General features: G+C 35.4%; 1 protein-coding gene across 2 annotated transcripts; it reads left to right on the forward strand.

The window, feature by feature from the left end:
• The first annotated feature begins 1258 nt into the window (after positions 1 to 1258).
• LOC123523643 (uncharacterized) lies at positions 1259 to 27936 on the forward strand. Of its 2 annotated transcripts, none has more exons than XM_053537904.1 (17): positions 1259 to 1336; positions 4205 to 4331; positions 5600 to 5812; positions 6405 to 6550; positions 6977 to 7085; positions 7823 to 7971; positions 9103 to 9225; positions 10049 to 10160; positions 11092 to 11276; positions 11633 to 11740; positions 12502 to 12591; positions 15291 to 15414; positions 16633 to 16806; positions 18181 to 18290; positions 18995 to 19061; positions 22956 to 23045; positions 23782 to 27936. In XM_053537904.1, exons 1-17 carry the CDS (start codon positions 1334 to 1336, stop codon positions 23910 to 23912), a joined length of 2061 nt encoding a protein of 686 aa, XP_053393879.1. In that variant the 5' UTR covers positions 1259 to 1333; the 3' UTR covers positions 23913 to 27936. The 2 variants fall into 2 exon arrangements, with proteins under 2 accessions (XP_053393879.1, XP_053393878.1); XM_053537903.1 differs by having other exon boundaries at positions 1323 to 1449.
• The last annotated feature ends 45 nt before the right edge of the window (positions 27937 to 27981 follow it).

The raw sequence follows: 27981 nt of genomic DNA on the forward strand, positions 1-27981 counted from the left end.
TACATTTATTTAACAAATAATCAAGGCCTTCGAGTTGTTTATCGTCTGATTTACCACGGTTCAGAGATCAGATGCGTAGGAATTGAATAAATTGGTTAAATACTGAAGCATCTGAACGATGAACCGTGGTAAATTAGACGATAAATCACAAGAAGGCCTTGATTGTTTTCATTCTGACATGCTCATTGTACTATATTAATAAATATTATACTGGACTTCATTTACGCGAGGAATAATGTATCGCATGTCATGCGGCAATTTGACGTCATAATTGACGTCATAATGCTCTCTTACCGGTCCGCGCGTCAACCGTTGTTTATCGCAGAATATACAGAGCTTGATTTTCTTCTTTGTTTAACTGGAAATCAAATCGAGCCATGTTAGAAATATATTTAACATCTCAAAGAGTTGAAATCTTCCCGTTATGTATTTAATGTAGGATCTTCCCATGTATCAAAGGTGGAGGTGGGATCGAGATCAGTCTTAGACTTCAATTGTATTCAGTCAATCATCTCTGAAAACATATGATGAACTTCTTTCGGTTATCGTAGCCACGACCTTTAGTTTCGTTGCCCTGCCTACTAGTCTATGAGCTTATTGGGCGGATTATGAAGACTTGAAACACTGATTTTTATATTTTATTTAATTCGAAAAGATAAAATATAAGCATATCCAGCATACGCATAGATCATTAGCCACTAGAACAGAAATACGAAATGGTATAATTTACAAAATATGCGCATTATGCTTAATCACCTTGCTTTTAGCAGTTTATTTGCAATATTTATAACTGAAAAAATGCAGACATTTTACATTTGCAACAGTTTTTTAGAATGAATTTCAAAAAAGTAAATGACGTCTATATCCAAACCGGGACTAGGATATGACTGGTATGGACTATAACAGTGGTAAAATCGACTGTTCAGTATCTCACTTCAGAGACATTAAATATGTTGCGAGTACATGGCCGAAGTCGAAAAGAGTTAGTTAACGGTATGTGTGGAAATATTACATTAAGTCTAAACGAAATGTCATAAAGCTACGGTGGCATAGAGGTGATATTAATCATTTCTATTTTACTGCAGAAGCAATCGCGAAACTTACCAAAGTTGCTTCTGCATCTTTTTTTTGTTTTTCAAAAATAATATAAATTACATGCCACCTTTAGCCACCGTATAAAACCGTCAAAAGTTTGCTTTTCAATGTGACATTATCATTTCTTTCAAGTGCTGTCGAAGTATAATCATCATAGGCGCAGATAAAAACCACTTGCAGCCGCACTCATGCAACGTGTTTATCGTCGATTTTTATTCCTGTGTAAAATTGAAGCTGAATGGTACATTACTTTTTATATTCAGTACTGTTATTGGGAAAGTAAATTTTAAGTAAATTTTGTACAAGGCTCAAATAATGATGAATATAAAGCAATTTTTGTTCAGCGGAACTATGGTATGTCAAACGTTCATAATTCAATATTTAAAATATTTGCTAATTTGTATTTACAAAATTTTGATTAGCATTGTATATTGTTCATTTGAATTCAACATATTCTTATTTGTATTAAATAATTGGTTAATACTATGTGTTATCTGTTTATATTCCAGTTATAATATTTGAGATGTTGAGTTAACAAACTGAGCTGATCATCTTTTTTCAAATTTTCAAATTTTCGGTTTTTGTGGATTCTATTCTTTTTAAAAATATTATATTGTTTATTATCTCGCAGTAAGAACGAAATATGTATCTAATAAAGATAAATTATGACGCTAGTTGACAATTGTGTTTTAAGGTAATGGACCTGTTATAGTAATGTTAAAAATATTCTTATGCAAATAATTTCGTGTAAACTTAACAATGTAAGAAATTGCTCAATTAAATATAATTGCGTTCTGTTGGTCGCCCCGATTTTTTGGAAAATAAGTTTTAAATTTACCAGAAAAAGTCTCCATAAACAAATAAAATGTATACTCATCGACAAATTTAAACAGAGCTGGCACGAGTAACTTCACAGTCAAATAAGGGACATATTTACTCTAGCTTTAAAGAAATTCATCAGTTTGAGCCTTATTTTGTGAAACCGGAAGAAAAAGAATACACATATATTTTTGATTCCGAACCGCAAATCATTTGTTCCCAATTGAAACGGGAAGGTATGCTGGAACCCCAACTAATGAGAGAAAATGCTCTTTATGTAATAGAGATCAAATAGGTTCTTTAGAGAGATATACTAGATTGTGAATATTTCCAACGTGGAAGAGAAGAAATCTTAGAGCATGAAGCATTAAACAATACAAATCATAACTTAACGTTTAACAGTCTCATTTTTTAAGTATAGTACGGACCTCACTTTGGTCCCCGCTGCCTCTCCCTCCTCTCTGACAACATTAACCCCCACCTTGCATAATGAGTAACCTATTCTGTTGAGAATGACCTCCAATTTTTATTTATCATTTTAGTAAGAAGTGTCTGGGCGTTTATCAATTAACGGACTATGATATATAAAAGGCGTTCCGTGCAATAAAACCAATGTTTCCGTGTGAAGTCACGTGACTTCACGCTTCACTACAATAACGTTGAGACATTCGTTCTGCACTATACTGCGTAACGTGCAAAACTAGCAATTATAATTGCCGCCTTGTTTAAGTGGACCACCTTGCATGATAATGGATCCGTAATAGTGTACCTCCTTTTAAAGAGTATTCATTTCCTACCATAAAGCTACTTCGGCTAATTTTCCGGGAGGGCGTAGGTTCAAGCCGCACTACGACCAAACTTTTTTCTTTATATGTCTTCTATTTGTCTTTGAATGTAGAGAGCAAAATCTGAAACAGTCTCACCGGACTCGGCCATAAGTTTTCAATGTTGGAGTTAAATTTCTGTCCGATTAAATCCTTTCACTTCAGGCTCCCTAGAAAAAATGTTCTCAGCAGTCTTATTTTGTGTTTTATAATTGTTTACCAAAACTTTAAGGTTCCTTTTATCAAAATTATTGGCCTAATGAATTTTCTGGGAGCGTTTTTGTACAGTTTTGAAATTTCTCTCTATTTGGGCTTGAGGAAATAACATAAATTTTACAAAATTTAATTTAAAAAAAAACGACACAATAAAAGTTGTCTAAAACTTGTTACACAGTGCAAAACAATGTTAACTTTAAGACTGTATTAAGTTAATGCAATATACTTTACGTTGAAACTTTAACTCATCATGTTGAGCAAAACATTCAAAAATATATTAAATAAAATTATTACCTTTAACCGTCTGATCACGATACCGCATGCTTATAAAACAAGTTTGACCTAGTTTCTTGCAAATATTCCTTATCGGTACCGTATATTGTTTTGACAATACTCCCCGACAGAGATTGGATACTAGTATTTTAAGGCAAAATCGATGCAGTTGAAAGGTTTAGTAGAAAGGTTCTTTGAATAGAATTGTTATACATAAAATTTACTCTTTGAATACGTTAGAAAAATACTGTTCTTGGAATATGTTACCAAAAGTGTAGAGTTTATGTTGAGCGTAGAGCTAACAGGCATCTCTGAAATTCTAGAAGTCAACGCTCAATAAATATCAAACAATTGTTTTTATTTTATTACGAAATAAAGTCTGATGAAATGCAAATACATTTTGGTGGACATTATGCCGTTGGCAAGGGATAAAATTCACTTAATATTGTTTAGCAACAAACATCTTGTAGGCGATCAGGTACACGTGCAGTTGAACGAAAATGACGTCATTAAGTGGATATATCCATGACTTACGATATCTTGACTAACTAACAACACCTTAAGTTACGAGCATTTTACGAGCGTGTTAAGAAGTTAACGTGTACTATAAAATAATGAATTGTCTAAAATATATAAACTCATTAATATCATTGCAATTCTGGTAAGTATTCTTATGATAACCTTTTTCTGTAAAACGTTTCTTTCCCACGTGAAAATGCATGTGTGAGTTGTCATGTAAATAAGGGCTATTCGGTTGCATTTGTTGAAATTTAGATTTTTGAAGATTCTAAAAATACTGATTATTCTGTCTTTAAAAATAAATAGAGGTTAGCAAAAGTTTCCTAGAACTAATGAAATACGTATCCCAAAATGGTAAATCATGATAATACTGATATTAGTATGTCTTTATCAACGTGATGTAATCTAAGATAGACTGCAGTTTTTCACCAAGCAGCAATCCTAATATATATTTGCAGGCGTTGTCTGTTTGTATAGCGGTATCATGTCTGAGCGTTATTGTGTCTGTGCAAGGACAGACTCTACATCCATTTTGGTATCCATCAATCTGCGCACCACCGAACCAAACCATTCTCGATCCTGCCTGTAAGTATTTCTTCCTCCTTATAAGTCAAAATAAAGTGTACGTGTATCAGTACTTGATAAAAAGTAATACAAAGTCTAAGGTAGTACTTGTAAGATTTAAGGCTTTTGATCCGCTTCAAGTTAATAAACTAAACGCCATAGTCTGTTATATTTCGATCTTCTCAGATCGTTCAGCACGACCTTTATGTCGTGTTACTGGTACTGTTTAGTTTCTCACCATAAACATTTCGGCCTGGGTGGTTCCAATACTCCCGCTTTCATAGCTTTGGGTATTGTTTAATCACCCCTTGGATATGGTGCCTGCTTTTTAATTTTGTCTTTTGGCAGTTCCTGTGATATGCAGGCTCCATAACCTCAGATCCCCTTTCTAAATTCCAGTTTGTTTAGTTCTGCTCATTGTTTTCTCGTTTAGGGCAAAGCCATTATTTTAACTGGGGACCATACGCCGCTTTTCATGGAATTACACACTAGTGTAGCATTGAAGGTTCCATGTGCACCGCCGTATGAACACATCCGCGGATGTCTCTAAATTGTTTTTTTGTACTTTCAGCATGTGTAAATGTTGAGTTCTGCTCAACCCGGGGCTAGAGGGCGTGGACGGTAGCATGCATTTCCACTACCGTCCATGAACAGGCTCAATCAAACCGAGCCTACAACAGTTTCGTTTTTGTTGTGTTGAGCGACCTGTGGAGTTTCCACTTTTTCTATTTTAATTTCAGCAATAAGGTAATAGTAAAATCAAGAATTTGGCCCTGGAAGATACACTTCACAGTCTTTGGTTCTGAAAGTGGAGCTTGTCAGTAGACTAGGTAGAATAAGGCCAGTAACAAAAGTTATTTTTGAAAAACGGATCCGGCTAGCTGCCATGTTCAGTTCCGATTTTACATTTATGTATCGGTAATTGCAGATGCTGCAGGTGCTTTTTATACCGGACACGTTCCAGCTGCGTGTAGACGCCAACATCATTGACAAGCAAACAACATGGTCCGCGGAGGAATACTATGACGATATCAATAATCACTAAAAGTTTCAGAATTTCGACCGCTTCTAATTAATAAACAGCTACTATATACGTTATTGTCGGATTAGTTTTAGTAATAGTAAACGCCAGAATTTGGCTCTAGTAGCAATAATTCACACCTTTAGTTCTGACTGTGAATCTTGTCAGTAGACTAGATAGAATGGGGTGAATCACAAAAGTTATTTACCGAAGAACGGAACCCTCTGACTGCCATGTTCAGTTCTGTTCTGTTCTGTTTACATTTTAGTACCGGCAGCCACAAAAATGCCACAGTTACCCTATATACCAGACACGTTCCAACTGCGTGTAGAGGCCAACATCATTGACAAGCAGACGACATGGTCCGCGGAAGAATATTATGACGATAACAATAACCGCGCGGCATTAAGACTTTTAAGAAATAAATCTATGGACTACATGATATTCGACTACACTAACAATCAGATCATATACGATGTCAGTAAGTGTCTGTAAAGTCTGTTTTTATCGATGTTTTGTTAGGAATATACCTATTAATTATTTTGTAAATGACATTTGTATTGAAAATTACATTTCTCGCAAAACACACGAGCAGTCATTAGTGGCCTTTGTTTCTTAGGCTATATTGCCCTTAGCAGTAAAGTGTCCATTTGCAATAGGGCGGCTTTGATGTCCAAAGATATGAAATGAAGATTTAAACAACATCTAGATTACCTCACGTGCTCCCTCGACTATTTGACAGTAGACAATGTCTCTTAAGTTATTCGTGCTATACTTATTATTCACTTGGGGACGTTCAAATGTTACTTGTCAGTGCAGAGTACAACTAGGTACAGGTACAGAATTGCCACTGTTTAGCTTTAATTGGTCGCCATTACATAACTGAATTAGTATTGTTATATGGCAATAAAGCTAAAATAACCAAGCATTTAGATGTTGATTTCTTGTTTAAAAGAATTTCCTGAAATATGTAATTTTTGTATGTATCAAATAATTGGTTCACTACTGATCCATTTCCATAAATCAAAAATTGATTTAATGTGAAACAACACTGTGTTAAATGTGTTTTGCAGACGGCAACTGTTCTGTTACTACTTTGAATAGAGACCCGTATGGTAATGAGATTATCTCCGGTATGAAAGCTTCTGGAGGAGGCGGTGGGATACCCCATATATATACCACTAGTTCAGCGCTTCATTTTGCTAAGTCAAATGGTTTGGTAAGAAAATATACACAATTTTAGCTATTGGATTATTTCAAAGAACTAATAAATACTTGGCTGTATGACTTAAATTTGAGTCATTCTGTACCTTTCTCGGAATTTCTAGGCGGGTTATTTGACAGCAAACAACATGCCGGAGGCCATTCTGATTTTTATGCCGAAACATTCTGAAACTTTTAGAAAACATGTAAGTACTGGTACAGAATTCAGAAACACCTGTAAGTTTAACTGATTTACATTACATAACTTACATAACTTACATATAACCCTGAATACTGCTGAAAATGGCTATAAACTTAAGGCATAAATAGAATTTCTGTGATAGATTAGTAAATATATTTTGCAAACTGTGTGACATTATTCTTGCTCTTCCTGACATTTTCTTAGTGAATTACACTGCAAAATGTTTTTTCCTCCTTTCAGGTGTATAAGGGGACAAAAATTGTTCGAGGAATCAATTGTGACTGGTGGCAGTCATGTATGTACTGGCCTAACTTAGCGGCTAATTTTACCCTGGACTACTACTTTTCTGGTATGTACTGCCTAACATACCGTCAGTTTACGAATTTGACGTCAATCATTTAACTTGATTGTTTTTTTTTCTCTGCTATTAAGTTAGCATTTAATTTTAGATTGGAGTATTTTGTTTGATACGAGCGTTTAACTTTACTCGGGGCTACTGTTTTGTCTGGACTATATTGGTCTCCTTCGGCGTCTGACTTGATCCTTAATTACCATTTCTTGAATATATTTTTTTACTTATTTAACCTATTTGCTTAGCAACTAAAGGGTGTGAAGAAAGTTCCTTCTCATCAGGCAGAAGTCTATAATACCATTTTACTGAGACATAAAAGATAATATGAAAGGTCTATTTTATTCTTAGATCATGGTTTGGTTTTACTACTGGGTAAGTTCAGATGAATGTATGACACTCGGAGAAAATGCGCACTTATTATACATTTTTTGTAGAAAATGACATTTTTATATCTGTAATATGCATTGGTATAACATAATGTCTTATTTTACAATGGACTGCAATTTCAGTTATATGTATTAGCCTAATTTAGAGTCATATTTTATCTTGGACTGATATTTTGTTTTCTGTATAAACTTTGCACTTCATCTAACTTTTCTCCTCTGCTAAGTATTTCTTAGCGTCAAAGTTTTCCCAGAATATTCTTTTCAATGGGGATTGTTGGGAATGTAACATTACTAAAGGTTTCAAGGTATCAAATTTACTAATTACTAATGGTCTCACAAATCTTTCAGCATATAACTGGACAGCGCCTGATTTATCCAATCAAGTTCCCGTGTTAGCAGAAATACAGGGCGTTACATTAGGTGCTATACCTTTCCACCATACTTACGAGTATTTTGACTACAGAAGCCATATCTGGGACAGTGATTCCGTTTTCGATGTAAGTGTCACCAGAATTATTTTTTGAAATCAATTTTTTGTTTTCTATTGTTGATATTTGCTCAAATAAGTTTTTATGCCCCCGAAGGTGGGCATATTAAAATCGCACTGTCCGTGCGTGCGTGTGTCAGTGCGTCGGTGTGTCCGGTTAATTCTTGTCCGGGCTGTAACTCTTTCATCCATCAAGGGATTTTGAAATTACTTGGCATAAATGTTCACCATAATGAGACGACGTGTCATGCGCAAGACCCAGATCCGTAACTCCAAGGTCAAGGTCACACTTAGAGGTCAAAGGTTATCATGGTCTGTTTCGTGTCCGGTCTATAACTCTGCCATCCATGAAGGAATTTTCATATAACTTGGCAAAAATGTTTACCATAATAAGACGACGTGTCATGAGCAAGATCCAGACCCTCCCTTCAAGGTCAAGGTCACACTTAGAAGTCAAAAGTTAACAGGGTCTGTTTCGTGTCCGATCCATAACTCTGCCATTCATCAAGGGATTTTGAAATTACTTGGCATAATGTTCCTCATAATGAGACGACGTGTCATGCGCAAGATCCAGATCCATAGCTCTAAGGTCAAGGTCACACTTAGAGGTTAAAGGTTAACGGGGTCTGTTGCTTGTACGGTTCACAATTCTGCCATCGATGAAGGGATTCTGAAATTACTTGGCATAAATGTTCCCTATAATGAGATGAGATGGCATGCACAAGACCCAGACCACTAGCTCCAAGGTCAAGGTCACACTGAGAAGTCAACGGTTTTTCTTGTCTGGTTCATAACTCTGCCATTTATCAGGGGATTTGAAAATAATTTTAAATAAATGTTAACGATATTGAGAATGTCTGTCTCTTAGGTCAAGGTCAAGGTCACGAAATGATGTGTGATTTTTTACGCATACAGTTCTCGGGCATGCTTCGGGGGCATTTGTCACCAATAGTGACAGCTCTTGTTCTGTCTTTGTTTTTCTTTGCTTCTTTGCTTTTTCTGTTATTAATTGCTTCGATTTATCATTATATTATATTATATTCATTTCATCTAGACAACAACATTAGATTAAAATAATTTAATAATGTAAATGACATTCACAACTACCTGGATGTATATAGTTTCCCCCAATTTGATTCAGACTCCACAAGGTAAAGTGTGTCCAGACAGGAAGCAGACGAGAAAAGTTCCTGTTCTGTCAGGACAATATTCCTACAGAGAAGAAATTGTAGACACAATGAATCTTGCTGTATCGCAGGCGGCTGTAAGAATGTTTAAAACTTTGTATAAAGTTTCATTAGTATACATTTTCATACATAATACACCTTTCATTAATGTACCCACAAAATGCAACTGATTTTCGTTGTCAACTTGATACATGGCACAATGTTTAGTTTGCCCTGAATTTCTTCGATCCTTAATTTCTGTAATTTAGTTTCAAAAGTCCAATATTTCATATTATCAAAATACGAATACGTCTATGTTCAGACAATAGTCTGTAAGATATATAGAGGATATTTGTTTGTTTCAGTGAAATATCAATTTTACTTCACAAGTGAGCATCAGAAACTGATATTTTCACTAGTGGCGTAGCCACGAGTGAAAATGACTTTTTTTGGTGCTCACGAGTGAAATAAAATTGATATTTCACTGAAACTAACAAATTTTCTTTTTATTTCATGTGTTAAACTCTACTTTTGTTGCGTAATTTATAAAATGTCGAAAATCGCGGGAAAGATCAGCAGAAAGCAAAACACAAATGACGTCATTTTAACGACGTCATCGTCAATATGGTCCCCTGTATTGATAACGCTCGGTATACAATTTGACTTCAATCGCGACGGTGGACCGGAAACTAGTTCGGCAAAAACAGTGAAAAATAAAAAGTGATAATCTACTGTTTCAAAACTGTGGATTATCACTTTTATTTCACTGAGAAAACTCTTTAATTCACTGGAAAACATGAAATAAAACGTGTTATTATGAAACTGGAAATGAAGTTAATGATTAGAATTGAACAACATCACTTTTTGTATTTCCAATGATTCTATATGTCAACATAGTTTTTATATACATATACTTTCCAGGTTTACTATGATTATACATATAGTCTTGTAAGATTTGACTATACACCGCCTTTCTCAAGGTACCCGTACTATGCGACCAACCCTGTGAGCGAGATTCATGATTATTCCTCAGGTAAACTAATACAATTTTACACCATTCCATGGACACTCAGTAAATACCGGTCTCAGTACAGTACCATTGATCGTGTACGATTGACCAGCTCCTCTATTTAAACTTACCAAAATCCTTCAAGATAAGAGTTAAAGGAGAGGACAACCGTAAGCTGGTATAGCTTTCTGTCCAATTCCTAATGTTTTGTAAATGTTTTATGTATTACTGAAATAAAATATTTTTAAACTTAGATAAGAGTTTATTGATTGAAAGTTTCACATCTTTTACGCTATAGAAACGTCTAGAATTAGAGTAGCTTGCACTTTGATATTCCTAAACTTCTAAACAAGGTCTCATGTATAGTTTTCGCCGGCAATTATAAATAAACAGCTTCAGTGTCTTCTGTAACTCTTCTACACTTAGTCTAGCGGGTTTGAAAATCAGTCAGTAAATTTTCAGTGAACACCCCTTTGATAAACAAGTGGTACTGCCTAAATTTAATGATGGAACAATCCAGTTTAGAAATTTAGCAGGTTAAAGGTTAAATTAAAACCAAATGCACTGATAACAGTCGGTTCATTTTTACAGTTAAGTGAAAAAAATAATTAAAAAAACTTGAACACTCATATAATCGGTAAATAAAGTAATAAGTATGCGGTCTACCATGTTTATTTAGACGCCATTTGAAAATAAAAAGTGGTCCTGTTAATATGTGCTTGCATACTGTTTTCGATAAACGGTAAATGAGTATGGTCAACTTTAAAAACAGATAAATATACAGTTATGGTTTTATTCAGAAGGGATATTTAGTACAGGTTTATCTGTACTACGACTGGTGCCGACAAGTTACACTATGTCCCGATCTAACAGTTTTCAAAAAGAATTGATATCATGTTATTTCTCTACATTACATACCGAAGAAATGTCTTCTATAAATAATTTCATTAAACAGGTATTGCATACGCCATTGACAACTACCTTGGAAACTGCACCATGATTCCAATCCAAAATACGACATTCGATGGATCCATACAAATGTCTGTCAGTGCAAATCAAAGTGAACAGTTCTACGTCCACATGAAATCTCCTTCAAAGCTTTTCTACCTGGATAATACTACGTATTCTTATGAGGGAATGGTAAAAATAACTAAAACTATAGCTGTATTAAATGTGTTTTGGTTTCGATTGTTTTTAAATATGTGTTTAAAATCATTCATATAAAATATTGAAGCGCTTACACTGGCCAAATATTGTCCTAAGCCGTGACAGAAAATCAGCTTTGAAAACAATTGTCTTAAGGTAAGTTTGACATTTTAAATAAAGAATTCACGTTAAATCATAAATTGTCACAAAGGTTTAGAATAATTGTGCATAACTTTTATTTTTATTTTGATACAAAAAGTTCCCTGATCGGTGCTCGGCTACCTTACATTTGTTGTAAATCAAATTAAACAAAGCTATGTCTTACTGGCTGTAATCCCTTTCTTTTTTAGAGGGTGGTTAGAGGCATTCTTTGCGACGTTTTCATCTCCAAAAGAACTGATTTCCATCTACCAAATTACCCCAACTTCACATCAACATTTGAGTTTTACTTTATGAATGTAAGTTTGAAATGGACAGAAGTGTTTCTCTTCGCCGGCGAAAATGACTTAATTTCTTTCCAGTGTGATCATTTTGTGAAGAAGATATACTGCTGGCCAATGTCATTAATATTATATTTGTGCATGAAAAAATTCCGTTATCATTATCCTAACCAAACTTTTAACTGAATTTCGTCTTAATCTGTGAGAAACAGATGAAAGGTATACATAATTATACAAGTCTCTGAGGGTGATAGTGTGTACCCTTTGAGTTTTTTGAAATACAGTACAACCTGCATTAAGATGGGATGGGCAGAACGTAATCTCGTAACATAACTGAATACAACGCCTCTGTAATTTACTGCGCTTATCAACCGGAGAGTGAAACAACGACAAAATAGTTTGTCGTACCATCTTGCCGTCGCGTTGTGACTCCACTTGCACGACAGAACGACAGCATGATAGATCGTTATTTTGTTGCGCTCAGCCAGCATGAGGACGCAACAGAATAATTTGTCATGTTATCGCCGTTCTTTTATCGTCTGGTGAAGGCGCCATCACGACATGGCAGAGACGAATCATCAAAAAATGTCTTATGGTCACTTAGTAGTTAACAAAATGTCTTCCTTCAGTATATCGAAGTATTTATTTAGTTTTAGCTGATAAATGAGAATCTCCAGGAAAGACAGCATAATGAGGGTCAATTGTTACTGGAACCCGACAAAACCTTCGGATGGAACGGTCCAAGCCTCTTTGTTTCTCTTTTTTCTTTCTTTCTGCAGTCTGAATGGATAGCCAGCAACTCCCTTGGTGCTAAGTCAAAAGCAAACACTGATACTCCTGTTCAACTCAAAATTACAACTCCAAACTGGGTATGTATATGTTTATATTTTGAATAAGAACAATTAAAGGCTTAACTCTATTGTTTGCACAATGGGGAGCTGTTGTGTAAGCCCATCTATCATATATTTTGGTGGGGTTTCGTAATTCCAATGTAATATCAGTTGATATTTATTGCTTGCATTATAAATTATGACATCGAACAATTGGTTAAAACTGAATACACGCATACTTACGGTCTTATGTAAATATTGTCAAAGGAAGTCCATATACGCTCTGTTGTTCATTTTGCTAACAGATAGTCACTAGAAAATGTGGCAATGTTTTATTTAACAATGGCTTACTTCCTGTATAAATTGAGGGATGCCAAAATAACGTGTGAACCAGTGTTTTAATGTATGAAGCATTTAATAATAGCACGATATCCGTATAGCATTGAGTTGGTAATGGTTGGATCAATGAGAATAAACACGTACTTTTTCTGGTTGGATTTATTTTCTATTTTCATTTCTTCTACTTATTCACTATTTTTCTTGCTGTTACTAACACATGGTGTTTAGCTACGTTGATGATATTTCTAAATACATATACTTTACAGCGAGAACATATGAGCCGCACCATCAGAAAACCAACATAGTGCATTTGCGATCAGCATGGATCCAGACCAGCCTGCGCATCCGCACACGCTGGCCAGGATCCATGCTGTACGCTTTCAAAGCATATTGCAATCAGAGAAACCGTAAGCGAACAGCATAGATCCCGACCAGACTGCACGGATCATATATGCTTCCGTGTCTTTTTACAAATTTCAATTTTCGCTTTGAGCGACCTGTTGAGTTTCCACTTTTTCTATTTTATTATCACAGCAGCGTTGTTTGTGCCGTGTGGCGGCCGTAAAAAGTCTCCCCGTACATTTATCAAGGCTGTTATATTTCGATCTTCTCAGATCGGTCAGCACGACTTTTATGTCGTGTTATTGGTACTGTTTAGTTTCTCAGCTTGAACATTTCGGCCTGGGTGGTTCCAATACTCCCGCTTTCATAGCTTTGAGTATTGTATAATCACCCCTTGGATATGGTGCCTGCTTTTTAATTTTGTCTTTTGGCAGTTCCTATGATATGCAGATTCCATAACCTCAGATCCCCTTTCTAAATTCCTGTTTGTTTAGTTCTGTTCATTGTTTTTTCGTTAAAGGCAAACTCCTTACTTTAACTGGGGACCATACGCCGCTATTCATGGAATTACATGCAAGTGTATCATTGGAGGTTCCATGTGCACCGCCGTACAAACACATCTGCGGATGTCTCTAAATTACTTTTGTACTTGTAGCATGTGTGAATGTTGAGTTCTGCTAGAGGGCGTGGACGGTAGCATGCATTTCCACTACCGTCCATGAACAGGCTCAATTAAACCGAGCTTGCAACATTTTCGTTTCTGTCGTGTTTCCACTTTTTCTATTTTAATGAGAGTTTTCCAAAAATAGCTAATATTGATATACCCTTAGCATATCATATAGATTATTGTTTGTTGTTTTGTTCCCACATTGTACCTGCGGTGTATTCAAAGGGCATGTCACCCAAGATGTGCATAACAATATTAAAGACCTTGACACTGACGGTAGCAACGTTTATACAGTATAAAATTCGTGCATATCATTTCCGCCTGCCTAAAACGTCAAGATTGCATGGTTGACTAGTCGGATTTCGGCAAATGGCTTTGTTAATTAAAAGAGAAAAACAATGGTGGTCTCTTACATTGAGAATGACCTATTCTCTGACCAAATGGGGTGTATTTCAAGCCTAAATGGAGATCTAGTTTGAGATTTTATTAAAGTCAAGGTAACTAGTACTAAAGTATAAAAACTAAATCTGCTCAATGTCTTATAGTAAGTAAGAAACTTTATGTTGCAATAAAGCTTGCAATGTAGGTAGTTTACGAGTAGAAAATTGCTGGTGCAGCACTTAGTGCCCCCAAAGTAAAGGTCACTATATCTTAATTTGGAAGGTTGTTTTCCGACCAAACTTGTGCTTAGTAGGCTTCTCAAAGAGCATATTATCACCAAAGATGTTGTACAACAAGCATACAGTTATAAGAAAACTTACTGGATTGCTTTTGTGCCTCTTGGATCGAGGTTAAAGTTGTTCTTACTTAAAGTATAAAAGATGTAAGTTTCCTAAACTAAAACTGTTGTCTCCAATGAAAAACTGGTAAAAGATATTGGTATTGCAATGTTACTCGGTGTGTCGGTATTACAAATACAGAAAAGGTTTGTGGTTGCAAGGGATTGCACTACTTATAACTAAGAAAACACAGTTTTTACAATGCCTTAGAATTAAATCACCACCTTTCATGTATAGTTAGCATATAAGGAGACCTAGTCTGAATTCTGTTTCGAACCACTTGGCCAGGTCAATGAGGAAAAGCGATTCTATTCCAAAAATAGAACGGTGGTTTCCGAAGAACAACTAAAGTAAGAAATGAGGTTGTGATTGCAATTTTTTTTAAATTTGGATTAAATGGCACCGTTAATTACAAACACGTAAGTTTAAAACGACCGATTCTGACCATATTTGAGTAATGAAAAGATTTACGAAATCTGAAATAATAAGAGACACTTATTATTACAGACATTTCAACAGAAAATATATGTAGATGTAAGGAAATGCAAAGTCTTTACATTTTTATCTATTCATGTAAGTCTCCAATAATTATATGACTCGCTTTTGTTAAGGTTGGGTATCAGGCAATGTACAACATATACAGTTTTGATTCCGAAGACCAGTCGTACAACAGATTTTCAATTGCTCAATGCTTCAACGACTCTTCAAAGAAAACTTGTAAGATAGAGTTTCCAGGTACTTTACAATTCCTTTTTTGTTTTGACTCAGTTGAAATATACTCTGTTCATGAAATTAAATGTATTAATATCACATACTTTTGTTGGTTCAAAAGCTGCTTTAGTAGATATGAGTAAATGCCATCAGACTGGATTGCCGAAGATCTGCGGTTCTAGTCATTTGACCATCTGTGCTAGAAATAATGCCAGGTAGGGCACTTAGGGTCTTCTTCAACATTTATTCGCATAAGTTGCCACATGACCCAAGTGTATTTGAATTGCATAAATAACAAACTTTAACGTCCACTGTTACATTGGAAGTAAACCCGGAGGAGAAAATACCAAGGTTCCTATCAGGGATCAAAGCCTGGATCTCTAGATGCGTATGCGGACACTCTAGCTACGTTGCTAAAGGGTTAACCCAACAGCAAGGATATCTGAAGTGGTCTATAAATATGCTCTCACTACACCCTTCCCTTTTCAGAGCTCTCTAGCTCTCCAGAATGATCCTTTAAGCCAACCAAACGAGTCTGTTAAACAATTGTAACACCATTAAAGTTAACATGGAGGAGAAAATACCAAGATCCCTAACCAGAGATCGAACCCCGGACCTCGTTATCCGGAGACTGACACACTAAACACGTCAGTAAATGGTTAACCCAACAACAAGGCCGTTGAAAGTGGCCTTTAAACCTACTGTCACTACAACTATTGCACAACTGTAGTTTTTCAGTGTATGTCATATGACAAAATATTTTAGTAGCGTTTTCATTCACAATACATTAAGAGCTTGCGTGAAGATGAAAAAAGGATTCCGGATTACAAAGGTACGGTAAAAATAAGTCACACTGTACTGTCGATTCAGTTGTTTTGTTGTTTAAACCGTTTTTCAATAGTATTTCAGTTATGTAACGGCGGCAGTTGACCTAACCAGTGTTCCTGAAGTTCCAAACTTCCCCAGAGTTGGAATCCGAATGATTTTAGACCCAATGTCTTATATCAAATATAATACAATATGTTTGACAAAGCTGGTAGAGGGTCACCTAATAAACAATGCAGTGAAATTTAGTTTAAAATCGAAGTCTTGCCAATGGGTCAGACAAAGAACATTTGTTTGAAAAGTTTCAAACCTATAGTTTCTGATTAGAAAGAGAATATACGTTGGTACAATGGTATGCAGGTGTCATTATATTTTTAAACACCGCAAAGCAAAGTTTGTCATGTTTTTGTATTTAAGGGCAATCGAACGACAGTCTAGTAGGGTACCAAACACGATTTATCAGGCAGATAACTAACAGGATATCATCAATAGCTAATATTTCACATATACGTATTCAGAATGGACAGTTTCATGCAGATTTGGACAGGTTTCATTTTGTGGCTACGCTTCTAGAATTGCCGCCACCTATTGGTGAGTAAAAAGATCTTCCTGCTGTGATTTCCCTTCTTGAGATCATCAGTATAAAGTAATTTCAAATGAATAAAATTCATCCAATGTGCGAGCGAAAATGTTTCAGTTCTTAAACTTGTAAAGAAATGTTAATGTAATATTCATTAAGTTCAGCTTCTAACATGGCCATATTTTTCCAGTCGTGATACTGTAACCATCAAATTTAGTTTTTCTTTTGCGCGTGTAACGATCCACAGTGTAACAGTTTTGATTACTGTGCAAAGAAGAATCTATGTAGATAAAGTAAATGCCGAAGAGAAGATAGCTCTATTGTTGTCGATTGTAATGGATGGCGTGAACTGGCCACGAGCATGAAGATAAATAACTTAAAGGTGTTTCGTGGTTTCAGATGAAGGCACTGTATCCATTAAACTGAAAAGTAGGAAATGGTGATGTCAGAGGTTTTGTTTTAGTTAAGTTCATATGCTGAGATGTCCAAATTTATTTTGGTTATTATATTTTATCCATATTTTTCAGCCTTTGTTTTATACTAAGTCCCAGGTAGTTCAATATTGTTTCGAGTACTTCTCTGGAAAGTCTAAAATTAATCTTTGAATCTTCGTAGTAAGTTTCGTACTAAAGCCAATTTTGCACATTTTCGTTAAAGGGGGTTGCAGGGTTTTAATTTGTTGAATTGCATTATATTTTTTATAGGTTTTACAACTGAGTGATGTTTGGCGAACATATATACATAAGTAACTCCTGCGCAGACACCACACCTGAAATCTCTGAACACCAGCATTTCAATAATTTGAATGATATTTCATTAAATTGTGGTCCCTTAAATGCTAGTTTTTTAAGAAAGTGTGGCTTAATTACTTCTCCACTACTGATAGGACTTCAATGAAATTTCAAAGGAATTATCAGTACCCAATCTTATTTTGCTTATGTTATGAATGTCACATTTGAATGAATTTGGCACTAGAAGTACAGGGCCTTTGAAAAAACAAATTGATAAAGTAAGTTTTACGTACATTTCATCCTGCCGTCTTATCTGAAACTACTGAATACGTCAAACAAGACTAATCCTGACAGGTCAGTTTAAGTCTAGCTTCACAGTCAGTTTCGATTCGGAAAAATCGCGTCTTAACTTAGTCTCTGAAACTTATTTTGACCACACTGTGTATAAAGTTAGTATCTAGTCTACTTTAGCTTTACACTGATCCGAAATAGTCTAAATAATGTTAAAGGAATTAATGGTGATTCCATAAGAGACAGTTTGATACACTGTGATGAACCGGTAAAAAGTTGTAAAAAGTTGCATGTATCTTAAATCCTGATGTAGAATACATAGAGATATTAACAAACTCCTTTTACTGTTTCAATCACATTTAGGAACAAGACAGACAGCCAGTCTTGATCTTCCACTGGCTGATGCTTGGAAAAGTCTAAGAAAAGATGTCCAATCTGGAAATTTTAATATTACAGTCGTTATAAATGGAAAGGTATGTGATCATAAGTGGGTATTCCTATTTAATTTGCTATTGTTTTTATTGTTTGATGGTATCTTTCTATGCTTTTTTCGTATATGTTATTAAAAACAAAGGATATCAGGGACGCAAAATATTGTTTTTAAAAGTTATTAGAATTAGAGTTAGCACTCTCGTGTGTGTGGGAACAGAAATCACATAGCGGTTGGGATTTGTCCAAACATGAATCTATTTCATGACAGCAATATCTTCCTTCAGCTGAAAATGAATCTTTCTTATTTTCTATTTTTCTGGGCAGAAGAAAGATGTTAAGATTTGTTACTACATTTTAGGACAAGTTAGTTAACGGATGCTACGGTCGGTTATACAGTCCTTTCTGTCTGTCCCGTATTATCGCCACAAGATCGTAAGACAACAATTATGTTATCAGAAAAATATTACTTCATAATTCTATAGAAGGCATTTGAACTTAGTTACTGATAGATTATATGTTATGGAAACATGTGAGAATCAATTGGTGTTTTTATATAGCACTTTTTAAAATAGTTTGGAAACAAAAAACTCCTGTTTTAATGTTCATAATATGACCAAACTTCAATTTTAAAGGAAGACCATTTAAACAAAAATGGTCAGTCCTTTTCCACCTGATGTTTACAGATTGTTATTCGGATATTAAAGTACACATATTTGGTAATTAAAGTTCTTGAATTTCTTTGTAGCCAACTGCATTCAAGGCAGCGTCAATAGACGATTATGTCCTTCAGAATGCTGGATGCCCGACAACAGGTTTGTATAATATTTATGTTTACTTTGAATTCGTACCCGTTATGCTTAATACATGACTAATAACAAGTGAAATGATATTTGCCGAAGGCCTCCATGCATACTTTATACAGCACACTAAAATTTATGTCCAGATAATAAAGAACATTACCGCAATTTATTTCTTATATTTACTTTACATTTTCTTTAATGTAACAGTAAAAATAATTCCTTACAGATATTTAATAATGGTGTACATATTACGATCACTTGCTGCTCCTTCCTTTGACTGACGGAGACCGCCCGAAATGATATTTTTGTCGTGTCTAGTTAATTACTTCACGACCGTCAAAATCAGTTTCAAATGAAAACGCGTGTCTTGAAATGCAACCCTATGTTAACTAGATACTCAGACGAAGCATAAATTGGCTGGCATTCGTTTCGCTAAAAAGAAAATAATGATAGATGTTGAAACATGTAAAAAGATTGTGTCCCGACATAACTAATTTAGCTCGATTAGGTGTCACTGAGAAAGATAGAAAAGTTCATATTTTCAATAACTTTACTAAGTTTAAAAACATAAAAACTACATTGGACCGTTTCATGAGAAAACCTTTTTAGTAATATGATATATTTATTGCATAATGAATACATTTTGTACTTTCAAATACTGTAAAATCATTGTATTTCTTATGTTCCTGTAGAAAGTAGTATATGTTAATTCAGTAAATAAATTATAGGTTTTAAGTCAATTTAAAAAGAAACCATTGCGAAACCTCTTTAGGTGATGTTGATGTTTTTTTAACATTCACGTGATGTTATCAAAGTAGAGCCACAACATGTCTGGTGTAATGTCTGTGATATATCTAAATAACTGGATGGTGCTTGATATTGGCACTTTAAAAGGTATCAATAAGAGATTTTGACAAACACTAACTTTTAAGAAGAATAACAGTCTGTACAGATTTTAGATTTTTATGAATATATATTTAATTTAACACGACTTGCGAAGTTGTGCAAAAAGGGTTGATACGAGTTTCTTTTGAACTCAAACATTTGATTTTTGTAAATGCGGACAGTGAATTTTGTATTGCTATCGTATTACATTACGAGCTACACGAGCAAAGGTAACAACAGTTACGCTTCAGGTATCGCAAAATAAAACACCATATTGGATCACATTTAATGTGTGTATTTAAATACAAGTTGCCAGAATGAAATAATTGTCACATACGGATGAGACGTTTTTATAAGTCCTTTAGTTTATGTAGTACCGTTTTACTGTTAGTCACTATTTTGTGATTTCCTGAAGTTATTTGAGCCGCACCATGAGAAAACCAACATAGTGCGTTTGCGACCAGCATGGATCCAGACCAGCCTGCGCATCCGCGCAGTCTGGTCAGGATCCATGCTATTCGCTAATGGTTTCTCTAATTGCAAAAGGCTTTGAAAGCGAACAGCATAGATCCTGACCAGACTGTGCGGACGCACAGGCTGGTCTGGATCCATGCTGGTCGCAAACGCACTATGTTGGTTTTCCCATGGCGCGGCTCATTTATGGATATACTTAATTCATTTTCAGATATTCACTATTTATTATGTTCATGCAGAAACTAGAAATTATTATATTGCAATTCAGTTATCTTTAGTCAAATCTACGGTGGTATGTTTAGGACATGCAATTATTATTTTTAGGATTAAATTATCTTCAGCGATCAACATCTTCTCTCGTGCGCACGACATCTTATCTTCAGCGATCAACATCTTATCTCGAGCGATCAACATATTATCTTAAGCGATCAACATATTATCTCGAGCGATCAACATCTTATCTTGAGCGATCATTATCTTATCTTGAGCGATCAACATATTATCTTGAGCGATCAACATCTTATCTTGTGCGCACGACATCATTATCTCGAGCGATCAACATGTTATCTTGAGCGATCAACACCTTATCTCGAGCGATCAACATCTTATTTCGTGCGCACGACATCTTATCTTGAGCGATCAAAATCTTATCTCGAGCAATCAACATCTTATCTTGAGCGATCAACATCTTATCTTTAGCGATCAACATATTATCTTGAGTGATCAACATCTTGTCTCGAGCGATCAACATATTATCTAGAGCGATCAACATATTATCTTGAGCGATCAACATCTTATCTTGAGCGCTCAACATATTATCTTGAGCGATCAACATCTTATCTCGAGCGGTCAACATCTTATTTCGTGCGCACGACATCTTATCTTGAGCGATCAACATCTTATTTCGTGCGCACGACATCTTATCTTGAGAGATCAACATCTTATCTCGAGTGATCAACATATTATCTCGAGCGATCAAAATATTATCTTGAGCGATCAACATCTTATCTCGAGCGATCAACATATTATCTCGAGCGATCAACATATTATCTTGAGCGATCAACATCTTATCTCGAGCGATCAACATCTTATTTTGTGCGCACGACATCATTATCTCGAGCGATCAACATATTATCTTGAGCGATCAACATCTTATCTCGAGCGATCAACATATTATCTTGAGCGATCAACATCTTATCTTGAGCGATCAACATCTTATCTCGAGCGATCAACATATAATCTCGTGCGCACGACATCTTGTCTTGAGCAATCAACATCTTGTCTCGAGCGATCAACATCTTATCTTGAGCGATCATCATATTATCTTGAGCGATCAACATATTATCTTGAGCGATCAACATCTTATCTCGAGCGATCTTATGTGAGATAAGATGTTGATCGCTCAAGATAAGATGTCGTGCGCACGAAATAAGATGTTGATCGCTCGAGATAAGATGTTGTTCTAAGGTAAATTACTTAAATAAGTTAGCGGATAAAAGGAACTATGGGCATCTTTTATGACTTGTAAGAATTTAGGACAAAGTTTTCTTTATCAACAAAGTTATTTTGTGCATAAAGTCACAGCCAAGGCCTCGCAACCCTTCTGAATTGTATTTATGCGTTTAATTTTATTGAATTACACTCTCTTTGATTTTATTCTTCCCCTTCAAGCGGAAACGTTTATCAACAGGTACATGTAAATACATTTTTGTACTACATTGGTGATGTTCGTAAGGTGCGCACCTGTATTGCTGAGAGCACTTGTTCCAGCCCAGCCCTTGTGGCCAGATTTCTGACCGTGAAACAATTTCGTGGGATGAATGCGAAAGAGGTCTAAGTGCATATAAATAAAGCCTGGTGCACTCGGATTTCTTTCGCATTAACCAATCTATTTATGATTTTTGATAAGGAAGTGGGTGCTGTTTTGATTTCAAGTTCTTAAGCCTCCAAAGGCTTTCTTTGTGATTTTACAACGTTTTTAATTGTTTCAAATGTGTTAGTTCTAATTGACTATTTTTCGAGAAGAAACTTTCTTTATATTTTTCAAAAGGTACAAAAAATGTTACATTTCTTTTTATATCATTCTGCATATAAAATCTATTATAATGAAATAAAACTTTTCTATATACTGGATTTTTGTATTAATAATAATATCTTAAATCAAGATTTTTCCACAATGATGTGCTAAATGCCCGAATTCCACAGCACTGGACTAATGGCCATATCGTTCACGGAACATACCTCAGTTTACCGATAGCTTTTGTTTAGTGTTGTTAATATCTCAGTGTGATCAAAGGACACGTAGCTACCAAGTTTCAAAGGTAAATTACTTGATTAAGTTAGTAGAAGAGAAGAACATTGTATTTCGTTTCTGACATGTCAAAATTTGAGACGGCATTTTCTTTATCATCGTAGATGTCTTGTAAATGTAGCAAAGTCGCATTTTACTGGATATCTGGTCAGTAAACGGCTTCGCTGCCCTTGTAAAACGTTGTAAATTATTCAATTTTGAGTTATTCGTTACACTCTCTTCGATTTTGTTTTTAGAGTTGACATCTTCCAGTCCAAGTCCTTGTATAAGTAAACCCTTAAAGTCTGAAAATCCTTCTCCTTCAAGTGACAAACGTTTATCAACAGGTAAATGCAGTTTTATATAATACTGGTTATGCTATTAAGGTGCGTATCTGTATCGACGAGAGTTCTTGTTCGAGCCCTTGTGAGCAGATTGTGATTGTGAAACCATTTCGTGTGGTAAATGCAAAAGAGGTCTAAAGACATATCAATAAAGACTGACCCACTAAGACTTCTTTCGCATTCATCCCTCGATTAGGAAGGGATGTGGTTTTGATTCCCAAATTCTAAAGTTAAAAGTTTTCATAGTCTCTTTTTTGAAAGTTTTTAATTTTTTATTGTTCTATTTCTAATAAGAAAACTTTCTTTTTATGCAAGATTTTATATTTTTAAAAAAGTAAAAGATGTTACCAAACTCTGAGCTTTTCGTTACTTTTAATGTCGTTTGGTATAATAAATCTATTACAATGAAATAAATCTTTTGTTTAGACAAGATACTTTTATTATTTTTATTATTTTTATTCGATATTTATTCACAACGTTATGCTTAAATGCCTGAATACCTCTAAACTAATGATAATATCCCTGCAGATGAAATCAGCAATCTGCTTACCATTGCCTTTTATACTAAGCAATAGACGTTTATTTTACGGAGGATACAGACACAGCCGATCTTCCACGATTAATGAACTCTACTTTTATTTACTGGGAACTTGTCTGTAGAGAAACTTGAACTGTTTAATTTTGTCTCAGTTGATCTTAAATTATCCTTAACCAGTACAAATCCGTGTTTTTATTCTAGGTCAAGTTGTGGGCGTGGCATTTGGTACATTTGTGATGGGAATCCTTATCACTATTTTTGCATATGCTGGATTTGCGAAAATTCAAAGAAAACTAAAAGTGACAAAGGTACAAGACATGAAGTTGCATTGAGTGAATTAAAAATTGATAATCTGTAACAACACTTCAGAGTTGGCTTTGACCGTGTGTTATGTGTGATTTCAGTGTTGCATTTTCTACCAAATATTTTCTATAGAATATGTTATGTAACTTTAACATAGAGTGGCGATTACATGTGACCTACTAGACATTTGCGAATTAAATCTACGTGAATTGCGGACACCTATGACGATCGATTTTTCAAGGGGATTGTCTCAACATAATTTGAATATATTATGTAGGAAAAATAGTTTATAACGGCAATAGGGTTTCGATTATATTATATCATCACTATGTGGCAGGTGATATAAATTTGGATGTGCCTGTTTTTAGCTCGCCTTTTCGAAGAAAAAGTAGAGCTATTGCACTCGCTCCTGCGTTGGTCTCGCCGTTAGTTGAAGTTTTTGATAAAGTCAAATATCCCTGTAACTATCAAAGCTATTGACTTGAAACTTAAAATACTTATTTATTATCAACATCTGCACCAGGAGAAACAATCCCTAAAACTCTGATTTGAATTTTGACAGAATAATACCCTCTTTTAAATTAGAATTGGTGGTTAAAGTTTTTGATCAAGTCAAATATCTCTGTTACTATGAAAAGCTGTTGACTTGAAACTTAAAATAGTTAATTACTATCGAAGTCTACACCAGGAAAAACAATCGCCATAACTCTGATTTGAATTTTGACAGAATTATGTCTCTTCTTAACTTAGAATTTTTGGTTATAGTTTTTGATAAAGTCAAACATCAGAGGACGGGAGCAAAATTTAAAGAACTTTATTGTTGAAGCCCTAAGGAAAAGGACAACAAAGGGAAGAAATTCCCCGAAAAACTCCAAGTCCACCTAAATCATTACCAGGTACAGATATGTCAAAATACACCTTAACTTTGCAGGTACCCTCCATGTTGTACCAAAGAAAAGTGGTCTCAGTTTTTACCTACGGCCAATAATAAACAAGAGGACCATGATGGTCCTTTATCGCTCACCTGTCCCCGCATGAACTAAGTATGACGTCGTTTATTCTGACCAATTTTCATCAAGACCCATTGAAAAATATGACCTCTAGAGAGGTCACAAGGTATTTCTATTATTTGACATAATGACCTGGTTTTTGAAGGCATGTAACCCAGTTTTGTACTTGACCTAGATATCATCAAGGTGAACATTCTCACCAATTTTCATGAAGATCTCATGAAAAATATGGCCTCCAGAGAGGTCACAAGGTTTTTCTATTTTCAGACTTACTGACCTAGTTTTTGACCGCACAGGACCCAGTTTTGAAGCTGACCTAAATATTATCAAAGTGAACATTCTCACCAGCTTTCATGAAGATCCATTGAAAAATATGCCCTCTAGAGTGGTCAAAAGGTTTTTCTATGTTTAGATTTAGTGACCTAGTTTTTGACTGCAGTTGACCCGGTTTCAAACTTGACCTAGATATCATCAAGATGAACATTCAGACCAACTTTCATACAGATCCCATGAAAAATATGGCCTCTAGAGTGGTCCCAAGGTTTTTCTATTATTTGACCTACTGACCTAGCTTTTGACTGCACGTGACCCACTTCTGAACTTGACTTAGATATCATCAAGGTGAACATTCTGACCAATTTTCATGCAGATCCCATGAAAAATATGGCCTCTACAGAGGTCACAAGGTTTTTCTATTATTTGACCTAGTGACCTAGTTTTGGACCGCACGTGACCCAGTTTCAAATTTAATCTAAATATCATCAAGGTGAACATTCTGACCAATTTTCATGCAGATCCCATGAAAAATATGGCCACTACAGAGGTCACAAGGTTTTTCTATTATTTGACCTACTGACCTAGTTTTTGACCGCATGTGACCCAGTTTCAAACTTGACCTAAATATCATCAAGATGAACATTCAGACCAATTTTCATAAAAATCCCATGAAAAATATGGCCTCTAGAGAGGTCACAAGGTTTTTCTATTTTTAGACCTACTGACCTAGTTTTGGACCGCACATGACCCAGTTTCGAATTTTAACTAGATATCATCAAGATAAACATTTTGACCAAATTTCATGAAACTCTCATGAAAAATATGGCCTCTAGCGAGGTAACAAGGTTTTTCCATTATTCAACCTACTGACCTACTTTTTGATGACACGTGTCCCACTTTCGAACTTGACCTAGATATCATCAAAGTAAACATTCTGACCAATTTTTATGAAGATCCATTCAAAAGTATGGCCTCTACAGAGGTCACAAGGTTTTTCTATTTTTAGACCTACTAACCTAGTTTTTGACCACACGTGACCCAGTTTCGAACTTGACCTAGATATCATCAAGATAATCATTCAGACCAACTTTCATACAGATCCCATGAAAAATATGGCCTTTAGAGAGGTCACAAGGTTTTTCTATTATTTGACCTACTGACCTAGTTTTTGATGGCACGTGACCCAGTTTCAAACTTGACCTAGATATCATCAAGGTGAACATACATTCTGACCAATTTTCATGAAGATCTTGTGAAATAAATGGCCTCTAGAGAGGTCACAAGGTTTTTCTATCTTTAGACCTACTGACTTAGTTTTTGACCGCACGTGACCCGGTTTCAAACTTGACCTAGATATCATCAAGGTGAACATTCTGACCAATTTTCATAAAGATCCCATGAAAAATGTGACCTCTAGAGTGGTCACAAGCAAAAGTTTACGCACGGACGGACGGACGGACGCACGGACGGACGACGGACGCTGCGCGATCACCAAAAAAAGTTCTAAAAAGTTACAAAATAACCTACTTATAGTAACATAAAAGGGAAGTTATTCAATAAAACTTTTTGTAAGTGAACAAAAAAGGAATCTGTCAAATAAAAACAATAGCATCGCAATGCAAAGCAACATAAACACAAAATTAAGTCACGTGACTTTTTACCTCTAAGTGTGACCTTTACCTTGAAGCGAGTCATTTGCTGTGCACGTCGTCTCAATGTGGTGAACATTTGTGCCAAGTTTTTTTTTTTGAAATCCTTCAAGCAGTTCAAGAGTTACAGATCGCACTCGAAACAAAGTTATATGACCTTTGACCCATAAGTGTGACATTGACCTTGTAGCCAGCCATCCAAAACATGCGCTTTGATGGACATTTGTGCAATATTTCTGTAAAATCCTTCAAACAGATCAAGAGTTACAGAGCGGACACGAAACAAAGTAACACGACCTCGACCCCTTAGTGTTACCTTTACCTTAACGCAAACCACCTGATACAAGCGCTCTGCACGTCGTCTTGATGCGGAGAACATTTGTATCAAGTTTGTTTAAAATCCTTCAAGGGGTTCATGAGTTACAGAGCGGAGTCGAAGTTGCTAACGGACAGACGGACACACAGGCAGACAGACGGTCAGATGAGCACCTGGGGTATCTCAAAATACGTTCTTTCGGGCGTATAATAACAACAGAGGAATGGAGACGCAAAATGTAATGTTTTCTACAGTTTTCACACTGTTTTACCTGCTGACCTAAATTTTGATCCCAGCTGACCCAGTTTAGATTTTTTTCATTTCGGATGACGACGACGATGCAATACGGATACATTGCGATCAGATTAGCTCATCTTTTCAACTTTGCCTCAGATGCGCAACTTGTTATATTAAAGAACATTTTAGGAATGTGTTATGACGCTAGATCAAATACTTTTTGCGATATGCATAACAAAACATTTCTCTGGAGAACAGACGGACGGACAGACATTATAGGTAAGTTTTCCTACTACACATAACTTAAAATTATCATGTTGAGACAGTCCCCTTGAAACATCGATCGCCTTAGGTGTTCACAGTCCACGTAGACTTAATTCGCAAATGTCTACTAGGACTCCATGAGTCTTGTTTTTGCAATGAGATATAACAATTTATATTATATCAGAAACAGGTGTTTACCAGATCAATTGCTGTATTTGTAAATTATTTATAAACATATCTTACATTGCACTTATGATTGTAATAATTAGAAATATGTAATAAAGAAATAGTTTGTAACACAGTAATTGTATGCATCTGAAAATATATTGCAATGTGGTAAATACGC

This window comes from Mercenaria mercenaria, chromosome 3, assembly GCF_021730395.1.
Source record: "Mercenaria mercenaria strain notata chromosome 3, MADL_Memer_1, whole genome shotgun sequence".
In the NCBI taxonomy this organism is placed as follows: Eukaryota; Metazoa; Mollusca; class Bivalvia; order Venerida; family Veneridae; genus Mercenaria; species Mercenaria mercenaria.

Bases quoted from the DNA above. Each gene is read 5' to 3' on its own strand.
- LOC123523643 (XM_053537903.1), top strand. From the start codon at position 1,411: ATGATGAATATAAAGCAATTTTTGTTCAGCGGAACTATG. The intron at 10,161-11,091 runs GTAAACTAATAC...TTCATTAAACAG, and splicing joins GATTCATGATTATTCCTCAG to GTATTGCATACGCCATTGAC. The intron at 18,291-18,994 runs GTATGTGATCAT...ATTTCTTTGTAG, and splicing joins CAGTCGTTATAAATGGAAAG to CCAACTGCATTCAAGGCAGC.